Source organism: Balearica regulorum, chromosome 27, assembly GCF_011004875.1.
Source record: "Balearica regulorum gibbericeps isolate bBalReg1 chromosome 27, bBalReg1.pri, whole genome shotgun sequence".
NCBI classification, from domain to species: domain Eukaryota; kingdom Metazoa; phylum Chordata; class Aves; order Gruiformes; family Gruidae; genus Balearica; species Balearica regulorum.
The window spans coordinates 640,428-657,415 of NC_046210.1; the positions used below are offsets into that span (position 1 = coordinate 640,428).

The 16,988-nt window shown below is 45.0% G+C and overlaps 1 protein-coding gene across 4 annotated transcripts in view; it reads left to right on the forward strand.

Moving 5' to 3' along the window:
- Window positions 1–16,988, forward strand: part of GFPT1 (glutamine--fructose-6-phosphate transaminase 1) — a 44,366-nt gene that overhangs the window by 14,767 nt on the left and 12,611 nt on the right. For 2 of the 4 annotated variants that reach the window (XM_075736736.1, XM_075736735.1), the window contains exons 6-17: window positions 1,673–1,807; window positions 2,736–2,797; window positions 3,528–3,607; window positions 4,501–4,554; window positions 7,529–7,634; window positions 8,896–9,059; window positions 9,620–9,715; window positions 10,021–10,118; window positions 11,003–11,123; window positions 12,909–13,066; window positions 16,038–16,152; window positions 16,417–16,544. In XM_075736736.1, coding sequence (XP_075592851.1) covers window positions 1,673–1,807; window positions 2,736–2,797; window positions 3,528–3,607; window positions 4,501–4,554; window positions 7,529–7,634; window positions 8,896–9,059; window positions 9,620–9,715; window positions 10,021–10,118; window positions 11,003–11,123; window positions 12,909–13,066; window positions 16,038–16,152; window positions 16,417–16,544 — 1,317 coding nt within the window. The remainder of the gene's footprint in view (window positions 1–1,672; window positions 1,808–2,735; window positions 2,798–3,527; window positions 3,608–4,500; window positions 4,555–7,528; window positions 7,635–8,895; window positions 9,060–9,619; window positions 9,716–10,020; window positions 10,119–11,002; window positions 11,124–12,908; window positions 13,067–16,037; window positions 16,153–16,416; window positions 16,545–16,988) is intronic. The other 2 variants (XM_075736738.1, XM_075736737.1) reach the window with 1 other exon arrangement.

Here is a 16,988-nt window from a genome sequence, read left to right on the forward strand (position 1 = left end):
TCACACTCCCTCGTTCTTCCTTCCACTCCTGCTCTCTTACTCCCCACTGCCCCTCACACTTGGTCATCCCCGGCTCACTCCCCGACTCATGCTCACCCCCCACCCACGCTCATTCCCCCATTCATAGTCACTCTCACACTCTCAGCTCACACTCAGGAGCACTCACACGTACACGCGCTCTACATTTGCACTCCAGCCCACTCCCCCGCTCACACTTAAACTGACTTCCCCCAGTCACACTCATGTTCTCACAACTCAATCCACACTCACTTCACTTGTGCGCACACTCTAATGCAGACTCGCTACTCACATGCTCCCGTACTCAGACTTTTCCATGTACGTGCACACTCACATTCGCTCCCCCACTTGCACTATTGCGTGTGCACTCACATGCACTCTCACTGCCCCGCTCGCACACTCTTCCATTTGCACTTACTCGTCTCCTCACGGGTGCGCTCACCTTCACCCTCACTCCTGTGCTCTGCTGCTCCCTCCCTTGCGCTGACGGAGTGGGAAGGAGGTGTGGATGGAGAAGAAAGGAAAGATGGGAGGAAAAAGGAAGAAGAGATGAAGGGGAAAGGAAATGAAAAGGAGGGCAAGGAAATGGAGGAAAGGGAAGGAAAAAGGAAGGGAAGAAGGAAGGAAAATGGGAAAGGTAGGGAAGATGACATGGGAGGAAGGAAAGGGCAGGAAAGAATAAAAAAGAGGAAATGGAGGAAAAGGAGGAGAAAATGAAGGGGGAAAGGAAGGAAAGAAAGAGGGATGGGTGAAGAGAAAGGAAGGCCAGGAAGGAAGGCAGGAAAGAGGGAAGGAAAAAGGAAACGAGGAAAGTAGGAGAAAGGGAAGAAAGGGAAAGTCAGGACAGAGGAAGAAGGAAAGAAGGAAGGAAGAGGAAAAAAGGAAAGGAAGGAAGTTGAAAGGAAAGAAGGAAGAGGAAATGGACTGAAAAAAAGGAAAGAAGAAAAAGGCAGGAGGAAAGGAAAAAAGGGGAAATGCAGGAAAGGCATCAGGAAGGAAAGAAAAAAGGAAAGCATGAAAGGAAATTATGGAGGAAGAAAGGAAAAAAGGATAAAAAGAAAAGGCAAGAAAGAAGGAAGAGGGAAAAGTCAGGACAGAAGGAAAATAGGAAAGGATAGGAAGAGAGGTAAGGCTGAAAGGAGAAAAGCAGGAAAGAAGGAAGAGAGGTGGAAAGGATGAAAGTATGAAAAGGAAAAGGCAGGAAAGAATGAAAGCAAGGAAGAAGGAAGGAAGGATGGGAAAAGGAAAGGTAAAGAAGGAATGGAAGAAGGGAGAGAGGAAGGAAAAAAAGGAAGAGGAAATGCAGTAGGGAAGGATGAAGCAAGGAAAGGCAGGAAAGAAGAAGAAAAGGCAGGAAAAGAGGAAAGAAAGCGAAGTATGGAGGAAGAAAAAAGGAAAGGCAAAAAGGATGGAAAAAGGAAGGGTAGGGAGGAAGAAAAGTAAAGACATGATAAAAAGGGGAGGAAAAAGAAAAAAGGAAAGGCAGGAATAAAAAGGAAAGGCAGGAATGAAGGAAGAGGGGAGGAGGGAAAGGGAGGGAAAAGCAAAAGAGAAAAGGAGACAAGGAAGGAAAAGGAGGGCTGGAAAGAAAAGGAAGAGCAAGTCGGGAAGGAAAGGCAGAAGGCCAGTTGCCCAACGTGTGCTGTCACTGCAGGAGAGCAAAGGCTACGACTTCGAGTCAGAGACGGACACAGAGAGCATCGCCAAACTGGTCAAGTACATGTACGACAACCGCGACAGTGACGACATCAGCTTCACCACCCTGGTGGAGAGGGTCATCCAGCAGCTGGTAATGCTGGGAGCTGGGTGTGGGGTGGGGACCCGGGGACAGACGGGGGGGACACGCACCAAATGGGCAGACACAGAAAAGAACAGCAGCACTCCAGAATTGCCCAGGGTAACCTGGCTGGCGTTGCCCCGTGCCGGACTGTGCTACAGGACGTTCTGCGGCATGCGCTAACGAGTGGTTTTGTCTTTCCTACCTCTTTCCTACCTCAGACATACATTCGTTTTTCTAGAGCCATCACTCGTGTGAAAAATGTCTACATTTTGGGGTGCAACAGCACCTTGAGGCAGCCAGTCCTTGGTGTGTGCAGGGGGTGGGAGTGAAAAGCACCCCCTGCTCCCGATCTTCCCGACCCCTCCATCTGGAAGAGCTGCTGACCCCTTGTGGGAACTTCCCCACACAGCACCTGGTTCAGAACAGGATCCATCCGCAATTTACCTCTCGTCCCAGAGCGCGTTGTTCAGGAGACGGTGTTGCAGTGATTTGCCTGGCAGCAGCTGTAGTAGCAACAGACCAAGAACACGTTTTGCTGGTAGATTGCGGTGGCTCATCTGTACGTTCGGTGGCACCACACCGGAGCAAACACCCCAAAGTTTTGGTGCTTCTTTTACCAGGCCTGTGCCTTTGCAAGTCCCCTTGCCGCACGCTGAGCTAACACAGGAGCACTCGCGTGGGGAGCCAGTGATGTCCGAGCGCAGTGTGTGTCTGGGAGGTCAGAAGAGTCGTGAAGTGGTTGAGGAGCTACCAGGGCTCGGGGAGGGACACCTTTCCAGAATGAGGTGCCTGGAGCTTCTGCTGGCTGTGAAGCCACCTGCTCAGTCTCTCTTACTTGTTTGCAGAAACATGGGTGCAGGTTACATGCTGGGAACCCTGAAATGGCAGCTCAGACCTCCGATGAAGGGATAACCAGTTTGTATTTCTCTTGTTCCAGGAAGGTGCTTTCGCCCTTGTCTTCAAAAGTGTTCATTATCCTGGTCAAGCAGTTGGTACCAGGTAAGTATTGTCATGGGAAAGAGCGTTCTTCTTGTGCCCTGTATATCACCTTTTTTTTTTTTTTGTTCCCCTGAGTTAGAAGACGACGGAGTAGAGGTTTTTCTCATCGCACTGTATATGCTGTGGTGAGGGTGGTGGTTTTTTCATTTTCTTTCTCTTGTTTTCCATCTGTCATAACAGAAGATTCCCAAAAAATGTTTTGAAAATCTTTTAGCGAACAGCTGTATCTCAACTTTTGTAGACTGTGGTGGTGAGAGCTTTGAAAGGAGATGGTTTTCTCTCTGTCTTTGTGTTTGTGGCAGCATTTGGACAAGTCCTCCATTTGACTTGAAGTTGGGCCAGCGTGGAGTTCAGGTTTTCTACTCCACTTGTAAATGTCGGCATCAGTTGGGTTTGAATTTCACTTCCAATGACTTGTCTGTAGTTACGTACAGTAAGAACAGCCAGTGCGCTCCTGGTTGAAGTGTCCGTGGGATTTCAGTTACCCCTGCAGAGTTTATGTTAAACTTGAGACAGATTCCTCACGTCCTTGCGTTGTGTTTATTCTGAGATTCTTTCGCTCTGTCCTGCGGCCTCCCATGTTTGTGGCACTAACAACTTATCTGGGAGGAGCTCACTCTTTATTAGTTCCGTTCAGTTGCTGTGCTGGAGAATAACGGTCCCTTCAGGCCGGCTGTCAGCGTGATGAATCTCTGGGCGCCGAGGGTTGTAACTCGATGTCCTCTTGCAGGCGAGGCAGCCCCCTGCTAATCGGAGTGCGCAGTGAACACAAGCTTTCCACCGACCACATCCCCATACTCTACCGGACAGGTAAGTGCGAGCACCCCCTTCCCCAGGGCAGCCACCTTCTAGGCACGCTCAGACCGATGTACAAGCGTAGAACTTCACACACAGTTGTGTGCTCTGGAATACATACTACGCTTTGAAACTTATCTGTAAATTAAACCATTATTAAAAAGAGGTGGGGTTTTTTTTTAAAGTTTTTTAACCATGTGCTATGCCACCATATCCTTCAAGTTTGTCTCTGGTTTTATAATCAAAGCTTTAATGTCCAGTGGTTGCAAGGAAAACACATCTTAATGCAGCAGAATAGAACAGTTCGGTAAAGTTAACAGTATGGTTAAGCGTATATATATAAGTTAAGTTTAGATACTTAAGTTTATATATTGTGTGTGGCATGTTGGCATTCATGGACTCAGTTGTTTTCAAGACCAAACGTGACCATGCTTTGCAGGCTACAGGCTTTTCACTATCACAGACCTTTCCCCACCCTCCGACATCATTGTTAAAAAGCAGAATGCTGTTACACTCTGTGCCGCAATCTGTATCTATGTTGTCTGTCCGTCTGTCTCTCGCACCCATGTTTTACTGTAGACACGTAGTTGCACCCTTGAAAATGAGAAGCGGCTAAGAATTATCCTGTAATTTACCGTTGTCAGAGGAGTCTGAACCCCTTCAGTCTGTGGCCACTGGACTAGTTCTCTCAGCACTGCAGTGATCAAAAGGACTCACTGCTTCCTAACGGTGTTGCTAATGATACCCTGCTATGATGTAACATGAAGAACCAGTCCCAGTTCTTTGTCTGTTTATTCTTGGTTGATGCTGGATAATTAGCAGTAATCCTCACTGTATGTATGTAACACTTTTTTTTTTTTTCACTGATGATCTGAAGTTTGTTTTGTTTTTTCCAATTACACTTTCAGCTGTACAATCTATGGATCATTCTTTTGATGGAATATCCATAAAAATGGAGGAAGGTGCCTACCAGAGAAAATCTAATACTTGACATTTCAGAAAATCCTCCAGTTCCTTAGGAAAGGAATCATAAATGCGACAAATATGCATTGTCTCTTTAATATGTGGTTATTGCTTTCTGTGTAGTATAGTGAAACGAATGGGATAATCAGAATTCCTTCTTCATCAGAACCCCCATGAGCAACACACAGCAACATCCCCAGTCCACCCACCCCATTTCAAATATTCTGATGTAATGCTCAGCATATGTGCAAAACTGATGACTTAGTGCAGGTTGTGCTGCATGCTCCCTGCAGCTCTGATGACAGAAGGAAATAGTAAGTTACCTTAAAAAACCCCCACAAAACAATAGTGCAACCCTGTTAGGAGGGTTTCCTAATGCACACATTCTCCAGAATTCCCTCCAGAGTTCAGCTTGTCAAAGAGCTTCGTCTTCCCTCCTGACTGAAGTGTGAATCTGAGTTGCATCTTCTGGTAGAAGCAGTAAGGTTGAGCTGAGGCTGGTATAGCAAGGCGAACTTCCCTTTGCTGGTATATCAAGGCGAACCATTTTTAATTCACATTAAGCACTTAATTTTTTTTCAAAGGCTGACCCATTATATGTGATGTGATGTGATGAACCAAGTTCACATCTGAAGCAGGAGAGCGCTTTTCTATAAGAGGAGAGGATGGGATTCTTAGCTGCTGTAAATAAATGTGATTCCACCCTCAGCAGACAGCAGCCTCGGGCACTGACAGCTCAGGCGGTGAAACCTGGGCTTTTGCCAGAGGAGAAACAAACCTCAGTTTGTTGAAAGGTGAACTGTGCTTGTTCCCTGTCAGGAGCTGGTTTACCTGAACCCAAATGTTAGGTGAGGTTTTGTTTCTTTCTACCAAACATGTGTCTCTTAAGTCAATGTGAAGTGTTTAGAGTAAAAGTCTGAAGTCAGGTTAATTCCCAGGGGTTTTAAGGACCACAGGGCGCTAGGGCTCTTCTGAAAAATGGACCATATGAAATGTATGGATTGGAGAATCTTCGACTATAATCATTGGTTCATTAGCTGTGTAATGCCATCCTCTGAGAACACCTTGTACAGAAATCCAAACTCTAATGCTGCTCAAGTAAGCAGTGTAGTGCCTTTGTAGAACAGCCATGTGCTTAGGATTGTCATTGTGGAGAGTGAGGTGGTATCAAAATATACCCAAAACATACCACCCCCTTAACCCCCTGCCTGGTTTTTAGTATACCTGTGTTAATTCTCCGTGATGTCTCCATTCTTTGATTTAGAAGGGAAAAGATTAAAAGATGATTTCTGTTGCTTCTAAATTCTAGTAAATGGGAGGTAGATGCTGTAGAGCAACAGTCGGGGTTGTCCATAGGTAAATGAACAATCTATGGACAAATCCATAGATACAAACCGACCATAATTGGCTGATAATACTTACTGTAACATTTCAACCAGTCCTTGGTAAGATATACATACAGTGCATGGGTATGTGCACAGGAAGAACACGTTCCAGTTGCAGCTCAGTGTAGAATCTGTAATACAGGAAAGCAATGCAACATAATAAAGTCAATGCAGGGAAATGTTGTATTCTGAGAAACCAAATCTGCATGTTTTGATCAAGTATGGGTGCTTCTGTTGGGGAACGGCCACTAACACTTTTGCTCTGTCCCTTCTCAACAACAAATCAGTCTGTCCTGGCTTAACTCAACAAGGGAGTTCTTTTCCTCATTTACTGACTTAATAACTGAAGTGGAGGGCTCTAAATTGTTGGCTGAGTGGAACCTTCTGATTGAGTATCAACATGAAAGCAGTATTTTCTTCTTTACGTTTTCATTTACAGAAGTATAACTCTAAACATCACGAGCTCTACGTACATCACTGAATCAGATTGGTGAAACACAACATTACAGCTTATGGAATAAATATATAATAGAGAAACTTCAATGTTGTTATTCTCCGGCAACAGTCACGTTTTGCTAGATAAGCTGATTAATCCACCCCCACCCCTTAGCATGTGCAATGACTGGCAAATCATTTTGTTTGAGCAGTAGGTGTTTCGGTCCTCATCTGCATTCCTGATGAGCTTTGCCACTGAGAAGTATTTTCTGCAGTTAAAGAGGAGGCGGAAGATTAGAGAGTATTGGGAATTGCCAGAGTACTTCAGAAAGGATCCTTGGTGAAATGCTGAACTTTTCTAAAGGCTTAGTATGAGTTTTTCAGAAGCTGACTCTTACTCCGATGTCCTGCGGTACACCTAGATACTTCCCTGGCAGTAGAGTAAGACCTGTAGCAGTTTACCAGCTGTACAATTTTTGGATCAGGATGAGGTGGTTGTATTTGATCACTCAGGAACAACACCGAGTACTTAATCATGGATTTCCTGATCTGTGTCTGAACGCATTAGCTCAGCCAGACAAAAGTAGGTTTGGGTTACATCTGCCAGTGCTCTGTGGAACGGTGTGGCTGCCCAGGTGGCAGCTCTGGAAGAATTTCCCCAGTGCTGAGAATAACTGACAAAGCAGCAGCAATCCTGCTTGATTTCTCAAAGCCTCAGGAAAGTTAAGTGAAACAGGAGCACAGGAGAAACTTAAAATGATAAACAGGGCAGATTCAACCAGGAAAATGTTGGTAAATGGTGCCTGCTCATAAAGCAGCTTGAATTCTCTTTTCCTAGTGAGGCTGCATAAATTTTCATTTGAATTTTTACTGATACTTTCCTCTAAACTTAAAACTCTGCGCTAACATTATACTGCAGACTTAATTCAAAAGCACATAAAAACCTCACAAGCAAACTGCGAAAGGGCATATTATTATGAGTGCCAGTATGCTGCCCTCTTCTTTGTCGCTCTTAAAGTTCCTGTGACCGCTCACAGTGATGAAAATAGTGCTTCATGTTGGTACTGTGCCTTGGGACCGCTGGTGAGACTGACATTGCAGCTGCCTTCCGGATTTGTCAGTATGTGCGGTACCTAATCCTTGTGTCTTGTAGGTAAAGACAAGAAGGGAAGTTGCAACCTGTCTCGTGTTGACAGCACCACCTGCCTTTTCCCTGTTGAGGAGAAAGCTGTGGAGTACTATTTTGCTTCTGATGCTAGGTAATGTTGTTCAGTGTCTTTTAGCATCTAGAAAAACATGCGGTTTAAAGCTGAGGCCTCGAACGAGAGATGGGGAGGCTATGGTTTCTTTATGGACAAAGTACATTACGTACATGTGGCCATTACTTTACAAACATTAACTAGTTACCATGTGTGGCCCTGACAGACGGAGGCAGATTAGATGAGAGTTCCTTTTATAGAGACGGACACTGGCTTTGGAATAGCGGTGGTATCCTTCTTCAAGCACATCTGTTGGTAAGATTCCAAGGTGAGTGATAGGAAACACGAGAGTACTGACCTAAATTAACAGGACAGACGCTAACTATCAGGAGAATTGTGTTGATTCTCCAAGGATCTCTCCACACATGAAATTCCTTTATCAGCAAAGGTGGCTTATTTTAATCCCAGGAGGGAGGAAAGACTAACTCGACAGCTGCCTTACCAGAGCTTTTGGCTTTCTCCATATTAGGGAAATGAATACTTGTTCCAGAAACGTAAAAATACCACTATGGTTGACTTCTGCAGCTCTATGTCATTAGAGCATTTTGGAGAGTCTTAGGACACCCTGATGCGTTCTGATTTTACAGAGGTTTTCAGTGACTTGCCCAAGGTCAGAACAAAAGCTACTAAACCAGGGAGCTGATCTATTTCAGTACAGCCCACCTTGTTCAACTGAGAAAGTACAGACTAAAACCTGACCAAAGGTGTTAAACCCCACTGGTGATTCCAATATTGACATTCCCCAAGTAAAAGGCAGGTAGGGAAGGTATTCAATAGTACTGAATTATTGGAGTGCTTCTAGGCAAATCGCAGAGTACTTTAACAGGTGGCCAAGTTGTCCCCAGGTTTACAGATGGAAGGATGAGATGCAGGGAGCGACAATGGCTTATCACTGGAGGAACCAAGAAGGGAATCTGCTCCTGTAGTTGCGCACCCTGTGTGCTAGGGCAAATTACTGTCTTCCTGACTTCCACTCTCTATCTCCTAATGGTTAGATTGCATTGCTGCACATGCTGCTTTGTCTGAGGAATTCACAGTTTCTTCTTAAAGCAGGCACTGAAATTAATAATGAGGTAGGTGGAAAAAATCCAGTTATATTGGCAGCGTGGAAATGTACTTTACAGTACTGCTCTTATTTTAAAAGAAATTCCATTGAAATGAGTAACTTTCTTAAGCTGTACGTTGGATTATAAATAGGGCTGTAGCCCTCATCTTTCTGTGAAGAATAATGTCTTATGGCAAATGGTGTATGCTTTTATAGTGCTGTCATTGAGCATACCAACAGAGTGATTTTCCTTGAAGATGATGATGTAGCAGCTGTGGTCGATGGCCGTCTTTCCATCCACCGGATTAAACGCACAGCGGGCGATCACCCTGGACGTGCCGTCCAAACCCTGCAGATGGAACTTCAGCAAATTATGAAGGGTAAAATCTCTTGGATGTCACAGGTCTCTCCTGGAGTCACAGAATAAGTCAGGTTGAAGAAGAGGTCATCTGGTCCAGTCCCTGGGTTAAAAGCAGGACCAAGCAGATCAGGGTGTTAACGGGCCTTGTTCAGTCGAGTTTGGAGTAGCTCCAGAGACAGAAATCGCACAGCCTGTCTGAGCGCCTGTTCCTGTGCTTTATTACCCTCGTGGTGAAAAAAAGTTGTCCTTGCATCTAATGGGACTTTCCCTCTGCTAACACCGTCGTGGCAAGAATTGTGGTGCTGAGGATTTTGCCTCCTGCTTGAAGGCATCTGTTTTGCCCAAGACTGGTCCCTAGCAGGCTTGCCATTCCAGATCTGACCCTTCCGGTAACTTGAATCCAGCTCTTATGAAAAGCTGATGCTTTGGTAGAAAAAGAAGTATCAGTTTCATAATCTCTGACTGGTAACCAGTCTGTTAGTGATGGGTCCAAGCTTTTCCCTATATACATAGGAAAAAGGTAAATTACTAGGAGGTGATTTAAAGTGTTCACATTTCTTTTGTTTCTTTCTTTTATAGGTAACTTCAGCTCATTTATGCAGAAGGAAATATTTGAACAGCCAGAATCTGTCGTTAATACAATGAGAGGAAGGGTCAACTTTGATGACTACACTGGTAATCGAGATTAAGCTTCCTTTATTTTTGACAGCTCAGTATCTAGTAGTTATTCACAATAGTTATAGAGGAGGAGGTCGGTGATGATAGGGGAGATTAAAACACACTGGTATAAGATGACGTGCGTGTCTCACAGGAAACGCTTCCAGAATTACATGCGCTGATGGCAAGACTAATTTTTGTGATTTATTCATTTTTGCAAAGTGGTTGATGGAGATTGTTACACACTGTGTGTTAGCACCAGTAATCTTGAGAATTCCTGCCACCTGGCCAGCCTGATTGTTCTCTCTGAACTTTGCTTACAGTCAATCTCGGTGGGTTGAAGGATCACATCAAGGAGATTCAGAGGTGTCGTCGTTTAATCCTTATTGCTTGTGGGACAAGTTATCACGCTGGAGTTGCGGTAAGTGGCCAGTCTGGATCTCATTTAAGACTGTTACCAGGAGAAGAGACAACGCAAGAGCAGAAGGCAAATGCTGCAGCAAGGCAGGGGCACCATGAGCCAGGTGGGATTTCCTCCGCTGCTATTCACGCAGACAGCAACGGTGCCTGCTTACAGAGATCTCTGTGCCTGCCCAGTGCAGCGGAGAGGTTTCCCTTTGTACCTTACAGAAGGGCTGGCCGTGTGTACAGCCAGCATGCGATTTGGTCTTGTCAAGCCCTGACCTAGTCGTTGCTCAAAGTGCGACGGCTGTAGGTGAAGCGTTTTTAGATTGCAGGTTGGCAGCCCATAACGTACTCCACAACTTTGCAGAGGAATCCTTCAGCTTCTCTCAGAAATGCTGCGAAACACAGCTATGTTCACTGATTTACAAGGACCAGAAAAGAAAATTTTTGTTCATCTTGGCTAGCTCTGTAAGATAATGTTAACAGTAATCCATCGACTAGCCAAAACAAGTTTCTGGCTTGGCCTGAGTACAGGTGGTGGTTTCCGAGTTCTTCAGTAATACAAGTTATACTCTGATAGAAGGACACCCTGTATTATATATATGTAGCGTTATATAATAAGCAAGACTTAAAATTTAAGATCAATCTACGTGTGAGGAAGGAGTTGGCCTCAGGCTTTTTGTGGTGCCAAAAGCAGTGTCGCTTTTCACAGGGGTAGTTGTGTGACTTGAGTACGGGTACACTGAGTAATTAAAATATAATCCAGCCCTAATTTTCACATGGTATTTTGATAGTAATATTTTCCAGTGTGTGTCAACTAGAAGGCTTTTTTGTACTCCAAACCCTTGGGTTTTTTAACCATGGTGTAATATGTAACTTTCTGACTTCTCCTTTTACCAGACCCGTCAGGTTCTGGAAGAACTGACTGAATTACCTGTTATGGTTGAACTAGCCAGTGACTTCTTGGACAGAAACACCCCTGTCTTCAGAGATGATGTTTGCTTTTTCATCAGCCAGTCAGGTATGGTCTCGCTTTACCACCCACTCGCTCCCCTCCTTCCTGCAAACGTTAGCTCGGGAGGGAAAAGGCAGTGGGGCCAAATTCTGGTGCTGCCTGTAGGATTGCGGGCGGTACGCGCCAGAGAAGAAATTGGCACGCACATGGTAGAGATGGGGAAAAAATAGAGCAGTTCTCCTCCTGTCCGTCTGCATGCCAGTGCAGGGTTTTGTGAGTCTTACATATAGTAACAGCAGTTTTGTTTCCTCTCTCTGTGAAGAAATATTCCGTCAATCAACAGACTAAAAAAATGCTGCTGAACTCTGGGTAAAGGCAACTCAATAGTTTCTTTTGAATAGTTTTAGTTGTCTGGTTAAAGCACTACCAAATACTAAGCTGTTTGGTGGATCGGATCCATAAAAGAATTAAACAATTACACGCAAGTATCAAAAAAATACAACAACTTGGAATGCAATATGATATAAGACAAACTTAAGCATTAAAAACCAAAAAGCGATGTACATCACATTCAAAATATTTTCAAGGAAACTGCAATACAAAAACTACTTTTTTTTTTTTCCCCCTCCTAGTTGCATTTACCATTGTAGATTTTCGTAACTGATCTTCAGCTTGATACTAAAACTAGTCATTACTTTTTCTCCATAGGTTAAAATACTCTTTTGGTAGTAGTTTTTTTTTCTTCTTAGTATCAAGTAATTCAGAATACCCTCTCTTTGCAGGTGGCTCACATTAAAGTTTTCCCTGGGTTTTTGGAATACTGTCCAATCTAACAGGGAACACAATGGAGGGCACACTAGGGGCTGTGTCTTTCCCCTGAAGTGTTGGATGTGGCAAGCTAACAAAGATTTTCCTGGAACCTGAGCTTGCCTATCGGGCAGTACAAAACCAAAGTAAATACTGAGCTGAAATAACCCCAGTTCCCCCCACCCATAAATCCACGTTTCTAGACGTAGCTTCCCACCCTCCACGACTTGCTTTACGTAGTGTGGTACGCAGAGCAGAAGTGTACCAAACTGACGGGGAGGGGTTTGTTCTTTATTGTCAGCTTACACGTGCAGGATTTCTAGTGCCATCGCTGGAGCTCAGCTGGCAAGCAGCACTGTTGGGCTCATCAGTGCAAGGTTGCCTCCCTCTGCCCCACCATGTGCATTTAAACCAACTTTTTCTGCTTCTTTAGAGTTTTTGAATCAACACGTTAAGTGAGGTCCGATCTAAGCCAGCTTGTGTTTGCATAGTGCAAACAATTTTGAACAGGGGTAATAAGTTGTAGACGTAACCTCTTTCGCAAGCTCTCGTGTTGTTGGTAAGAACCACTGGCCAAACAGTTCCGTGGGCTTCAGGGTTTCAGCGGCAGGAGCCTGGAGGCAGGACTCAAAAGGCTAGTTGTAACTTAATGCACGGCATCCACCGAACACTTCCACTCCCTAATACGTGTTTTCCTCCCACCCCACCCTGCCCCAGGTGAATTTTTATTAAGGCAAAGGAAGAAAGTTGGTTTTGTTAAAGAAGATACACTTAAACTGCCTTTTTTTTTTTTTTTGAACTACAGCAGAATACTGACTTTTCCTTACACCAAATACTATTGTTAGGTTTTGTGTTTTCTAGATTTCACTGTCTTCTTTTTAGGGTTAAACCAGAGTGTGCCGGGGCTGAAATAATGACTAACTCCTTTGACTTGCAGGCAAATACAAACCTCTGACATTCTGTTAGGGAAATCACCGCAGTTTTACATCTGCGGTGACAGTAACCAACACTGACCTGCAGCATTGACAATACCTGTCTTTTCAGGCGAGACAGCAGATACCTTGATGGGTCTGCGGTACTGCAAAGAGAGAGGAGCCTTAACCGTAGGAATAACTAACACAGTTGGCAGCTCCATATCACGAGAGACAGATTGTGGAGTCCATATCAATGCAGGACCAGAGATTGGGGTTGCCAGTACCAAGGTAAGTCATAAGTTGAGAGACCTCGCTGATTATCGTAATTGTTACTGAAACTGCCCCGAAGGTGTTGGTGATAGCACGGGTCCTCTGTTAAATGCTTTCTGTTCCCTTTTTACTGGTTGCTGTTGATGATTGTGTAGTTAAGGACCATGTGCCCAGCAATACTCTTCGTTTGCTTTTTCTTGTATCTTGCAGAGGGCTTTTTTTAGTTTTTGTAAATGAAATATTATAAGGCAGCAATATTAAAGGTTGAAAACAAAGGGCAGAATTCCCTTAGAGGCAAGAATTCTCTCCTCTTTGCCATCATTTGTCTTGAGGTGCAGGTTTAAACTAAGGTCTAAAGATGAAAAAGGAAAGGAAAAGACAAGGTAATAGAAAGTTTGACAGCATGTAACTGCCCTTAATGGCACCACTTTAGTAAAGAAAGCATGATATTAAAACTATACTTTCTGCAAATGGGGGAACGGTCTTTTACAGAAAACCAGTATTTATGTCCACCTAACAGAATTATTCTGTGGTTGATGCATCTGGCTGCATGTGATACAGTATAAAACAACTTGCTTTGCTGCATTTCATTTTGATGAAGTGCTTCTGCATGGTGAAATCTGCTTTGATTTAGTTATATTTAGAGGCAGGATGATGTCAATCTGTTACATAAATTCAGCCAAAAACCACATTTGAGTTTAATAGTTCATTGGGGAATTGGATCATGGAAAATTCATGAGTCTCTTATAAGAAACTTTTGAACGAGTTGTTTGTCCCTGGGTTGTTTTCATACAGCCAGCATTACAGTTTGGAGAGAACTGAAAATGGCATTTTTCTCTCTGATGATGTGGGGAGTTACCAAAGTTGTGCGTATATGAAATATGAACTTGCAAAGATTCTGCCCTAAGGTTGTTGAGAACATATTCTGAACACCCCAGGCATTGTTACCCTGAGTGGTTGGTGCTGTTTACTTCTGTAACCTTCAGCTGCACCAAACCAGAGTAGATATCATTCCATATCAAACTCCGCTAGTCAGCATGACTGAAGCTTTTCTAGATTCCCTCAGAGCTGTTCAAGTCTTCTCCAGTATAGCAACAGGCAAGTTTGATCACTGTTTAGGAAGGGACAGAAATACTACAAAACTTAATCTTCTAAGCAACTTCAATCCCAGGCTGACACCACAGACCATTTCATAACGTTTGTCTTATAAAGACTTCAGAGGCTAGACTTTGCGATACCTGTTTGATACTGTGCCTGAAATGTTTGTGCAAATAGAATTGCCTTCGCTTGAGCACTAATTTCACTTGCCTGTGCAGATGTTTTTTCCCCAAAGTCAGTGGTCTTTAGCCAGATATGGAGCCTTAGCAGGGTGAAGAGTTCAGAATCTGTCCTTAAAGAAGGGGGTGGGAAACCACTTACCTTTTCAGCTGCCTTTATGTTTGGTTTGGATTTGCATGACAAGGTTTTGGTAGGGGGGGGAGGGTGGGCTACAGGGGTGCTAGAAGTTTCCCCTGGGTCTGACAGAGCCAATGCCAGCCAGCTCTAAGATGGACCCGCTGCTGGCCAGGGCCGAGCCCAGCAGCAACAGTGGTAGCGCCTCTGGGATAACAGAGTTAAGAAGGAAGGAAAAAAAAAAAAAGGAGCAGCAGCTTTTGCAGCTGGAGAGAGGAGTGAGAAGATGTAAGAAACTCTGCAGACACCCAGGTCAGTGCAGAAGGAGGGGCAGGAGGTGCTCCAGGCGCCGGAGCAGAGATCCCCCTGCAGCCCGTGGTGAAGACCATGGTGAAGCAGGCTGTCCCCCTGCAGCCCATGGAGGGAGGATGAGGGGGTGTAGAGATTCCACCTGCAGCCCCTGGAGGACCCCACACCGGAGCAGGTGGAGACACCTGAAGGAGGCTGTGACCCCGTGGGAAGCCCGCGCTGGAGCAAGCTCCTGGCAGGACCTGTGGCCCTGTGGAGAGAGGAGCCCACGCCGGAGCAGGTTTGCTGACAGGACTTGTGACCCCGTGGGGGACCCTGTGGAAGAGACCCACGCTGGAGCAGTTTGTGAAGAATTGCAGCCTGTGGGAAGGACTCACATTGGAGAAGTTGGTGAAGGACTGTCTCCCATGGGAGGGACCCCACGCTGGAGCAGGGGAAGAGTGTGAGGAGTGCTCCTCCTGAGGAGGAAGGAGTGGCAGAGACAAAGTGTGATGAACTGACCGCAATCCCCATTCCCCGTCCCTCTGTGTTGCTGGGGGGGAGGAGGGACAGAATTCAGGACCGAAGTTGAGCCTGGGAAGAAGAGAGGGGTGGGGGAAGATGGTTTAAGATTTGGGTTTATTTATCATTGCTCTACTCTGTTTTCTTAGTAATAAATTAGATGATTTTTTTTTTTCTAAGTTGAGTCTGTTTTGCCCGTGGTGGGAATTGGTGAGTGATCTCCCCTGTCCTTATCTCGACCTGTGAGCCTCTCGTCGTACTTTTTCTCCCCTGTCTAGTGAAGGAGGGGGAGTGATAGAGCGGCTCTGGTGGGCGCCTGGCTTCCAGCCAGGGTCAACCCACCACAGCGTTCCCTGAATGCGGTGCAAAAAACCTTCAGCTGGTGCGATGGCCAGATGTTAGTGGCGGGCTTCTGCATTGCCAGTCAACGGGTCTGCCCATCTTTGGTGTTTCCAGCATTTGCTTGCAGTAAAGGAGAACATGAGTGTGGTCACAAAACAGGATTTAGTGGTTGCCAGGGAATCTTGGAAATACTTCATTTTACTTGTATCTTAATTTGGAGTAGAAGGAGATTGTGCCGTTGCACACCCCCATTTGAGATTTGCTCAAATGAGATTTGCCCTGTGAATTTTGTGTTCGTCTTTGCTACTTAATTGGAATGAAAGCTGTCATTTGGTACTATGTTAAGAGTGAAGTCAACTGCTAGTCTAAGGATTTTACATAGTAGGTGACAACCGTTTGGTTACTCTTATTGACATGGTTTCTCTCTCTCCCCGCCCCTTATTAGGCCTATACCAGCCAGTTTGTCTCTTTGGTGATGTTTGCTCTGATGATGTGCGATGACAGAATTTCTATGCAGGAAAGGCGCAAGGAAATCATGCGTGGTCTAAAGGGACTGCCAGGTAGGAACTGCTGCATTTATTGTTCTCACCAAGTGAAAATAGCACAGGCGAACTTCAACGGTGCCTGAACTTTGCTGTGAAAGCCCGAGGACGTCAGATGTGTGCAACGTGGCTATTGGCAATAACTTTGCAACTGTGTTCTCTCTAAGACCACTAAATTGCACTGTTAAGATACCGAGTCCAGTTTTTATGCCATTCACTGCTAGCCGTGTATATGTCTAGTTTGAGAGCACGCACAACTTGGATTCTTATCTTTCCTTCTAGACTTAATTAAAGAAGTGCTGAGTATGGATGATGAGATCCAGAAGCTGGCCACAGAGCTATACCATCAGAAGTCTGTTCTCATCATGGGACGTGGTTACCATTATGCTACATGTCTTGAGGGAGCTTTGGTAAGAGATTTCTTTCTTTAAAGCTGATTCAAATGTACTTAGCTATGGACTTCAGATTTCAGCACAGGAAACCACCCATGGCTACAAGTTGTTTTAAAAGTGGCTAACAGTTACGGTTGTTGGCTGACATACTGAGTCAAACAGCTACAACTCACCATAACATTGCTGAGGCTTCCACTGCAAGATACCCAAGTCACGTAACAGCCAGACGCTACAGTGGGTTGAAAGGGTGCGTGTTCTGCATTCACACTGGGAACGCTTCGCTGTGACAGACTGGGCGCCCTAACGAAGTTACTTGTTTGAACTGTTGGGTGGCATTTCCAGGAGTGCTGAACATGTACCCTAAAACCTGTGGATTGCAGTTTTTACCTTTGAGGAGACCTGTTGTAAGTGCCGTCACCCACTGACGCAGAAACGCATCCTCTTCGTGTTTGCCAGCCCAGT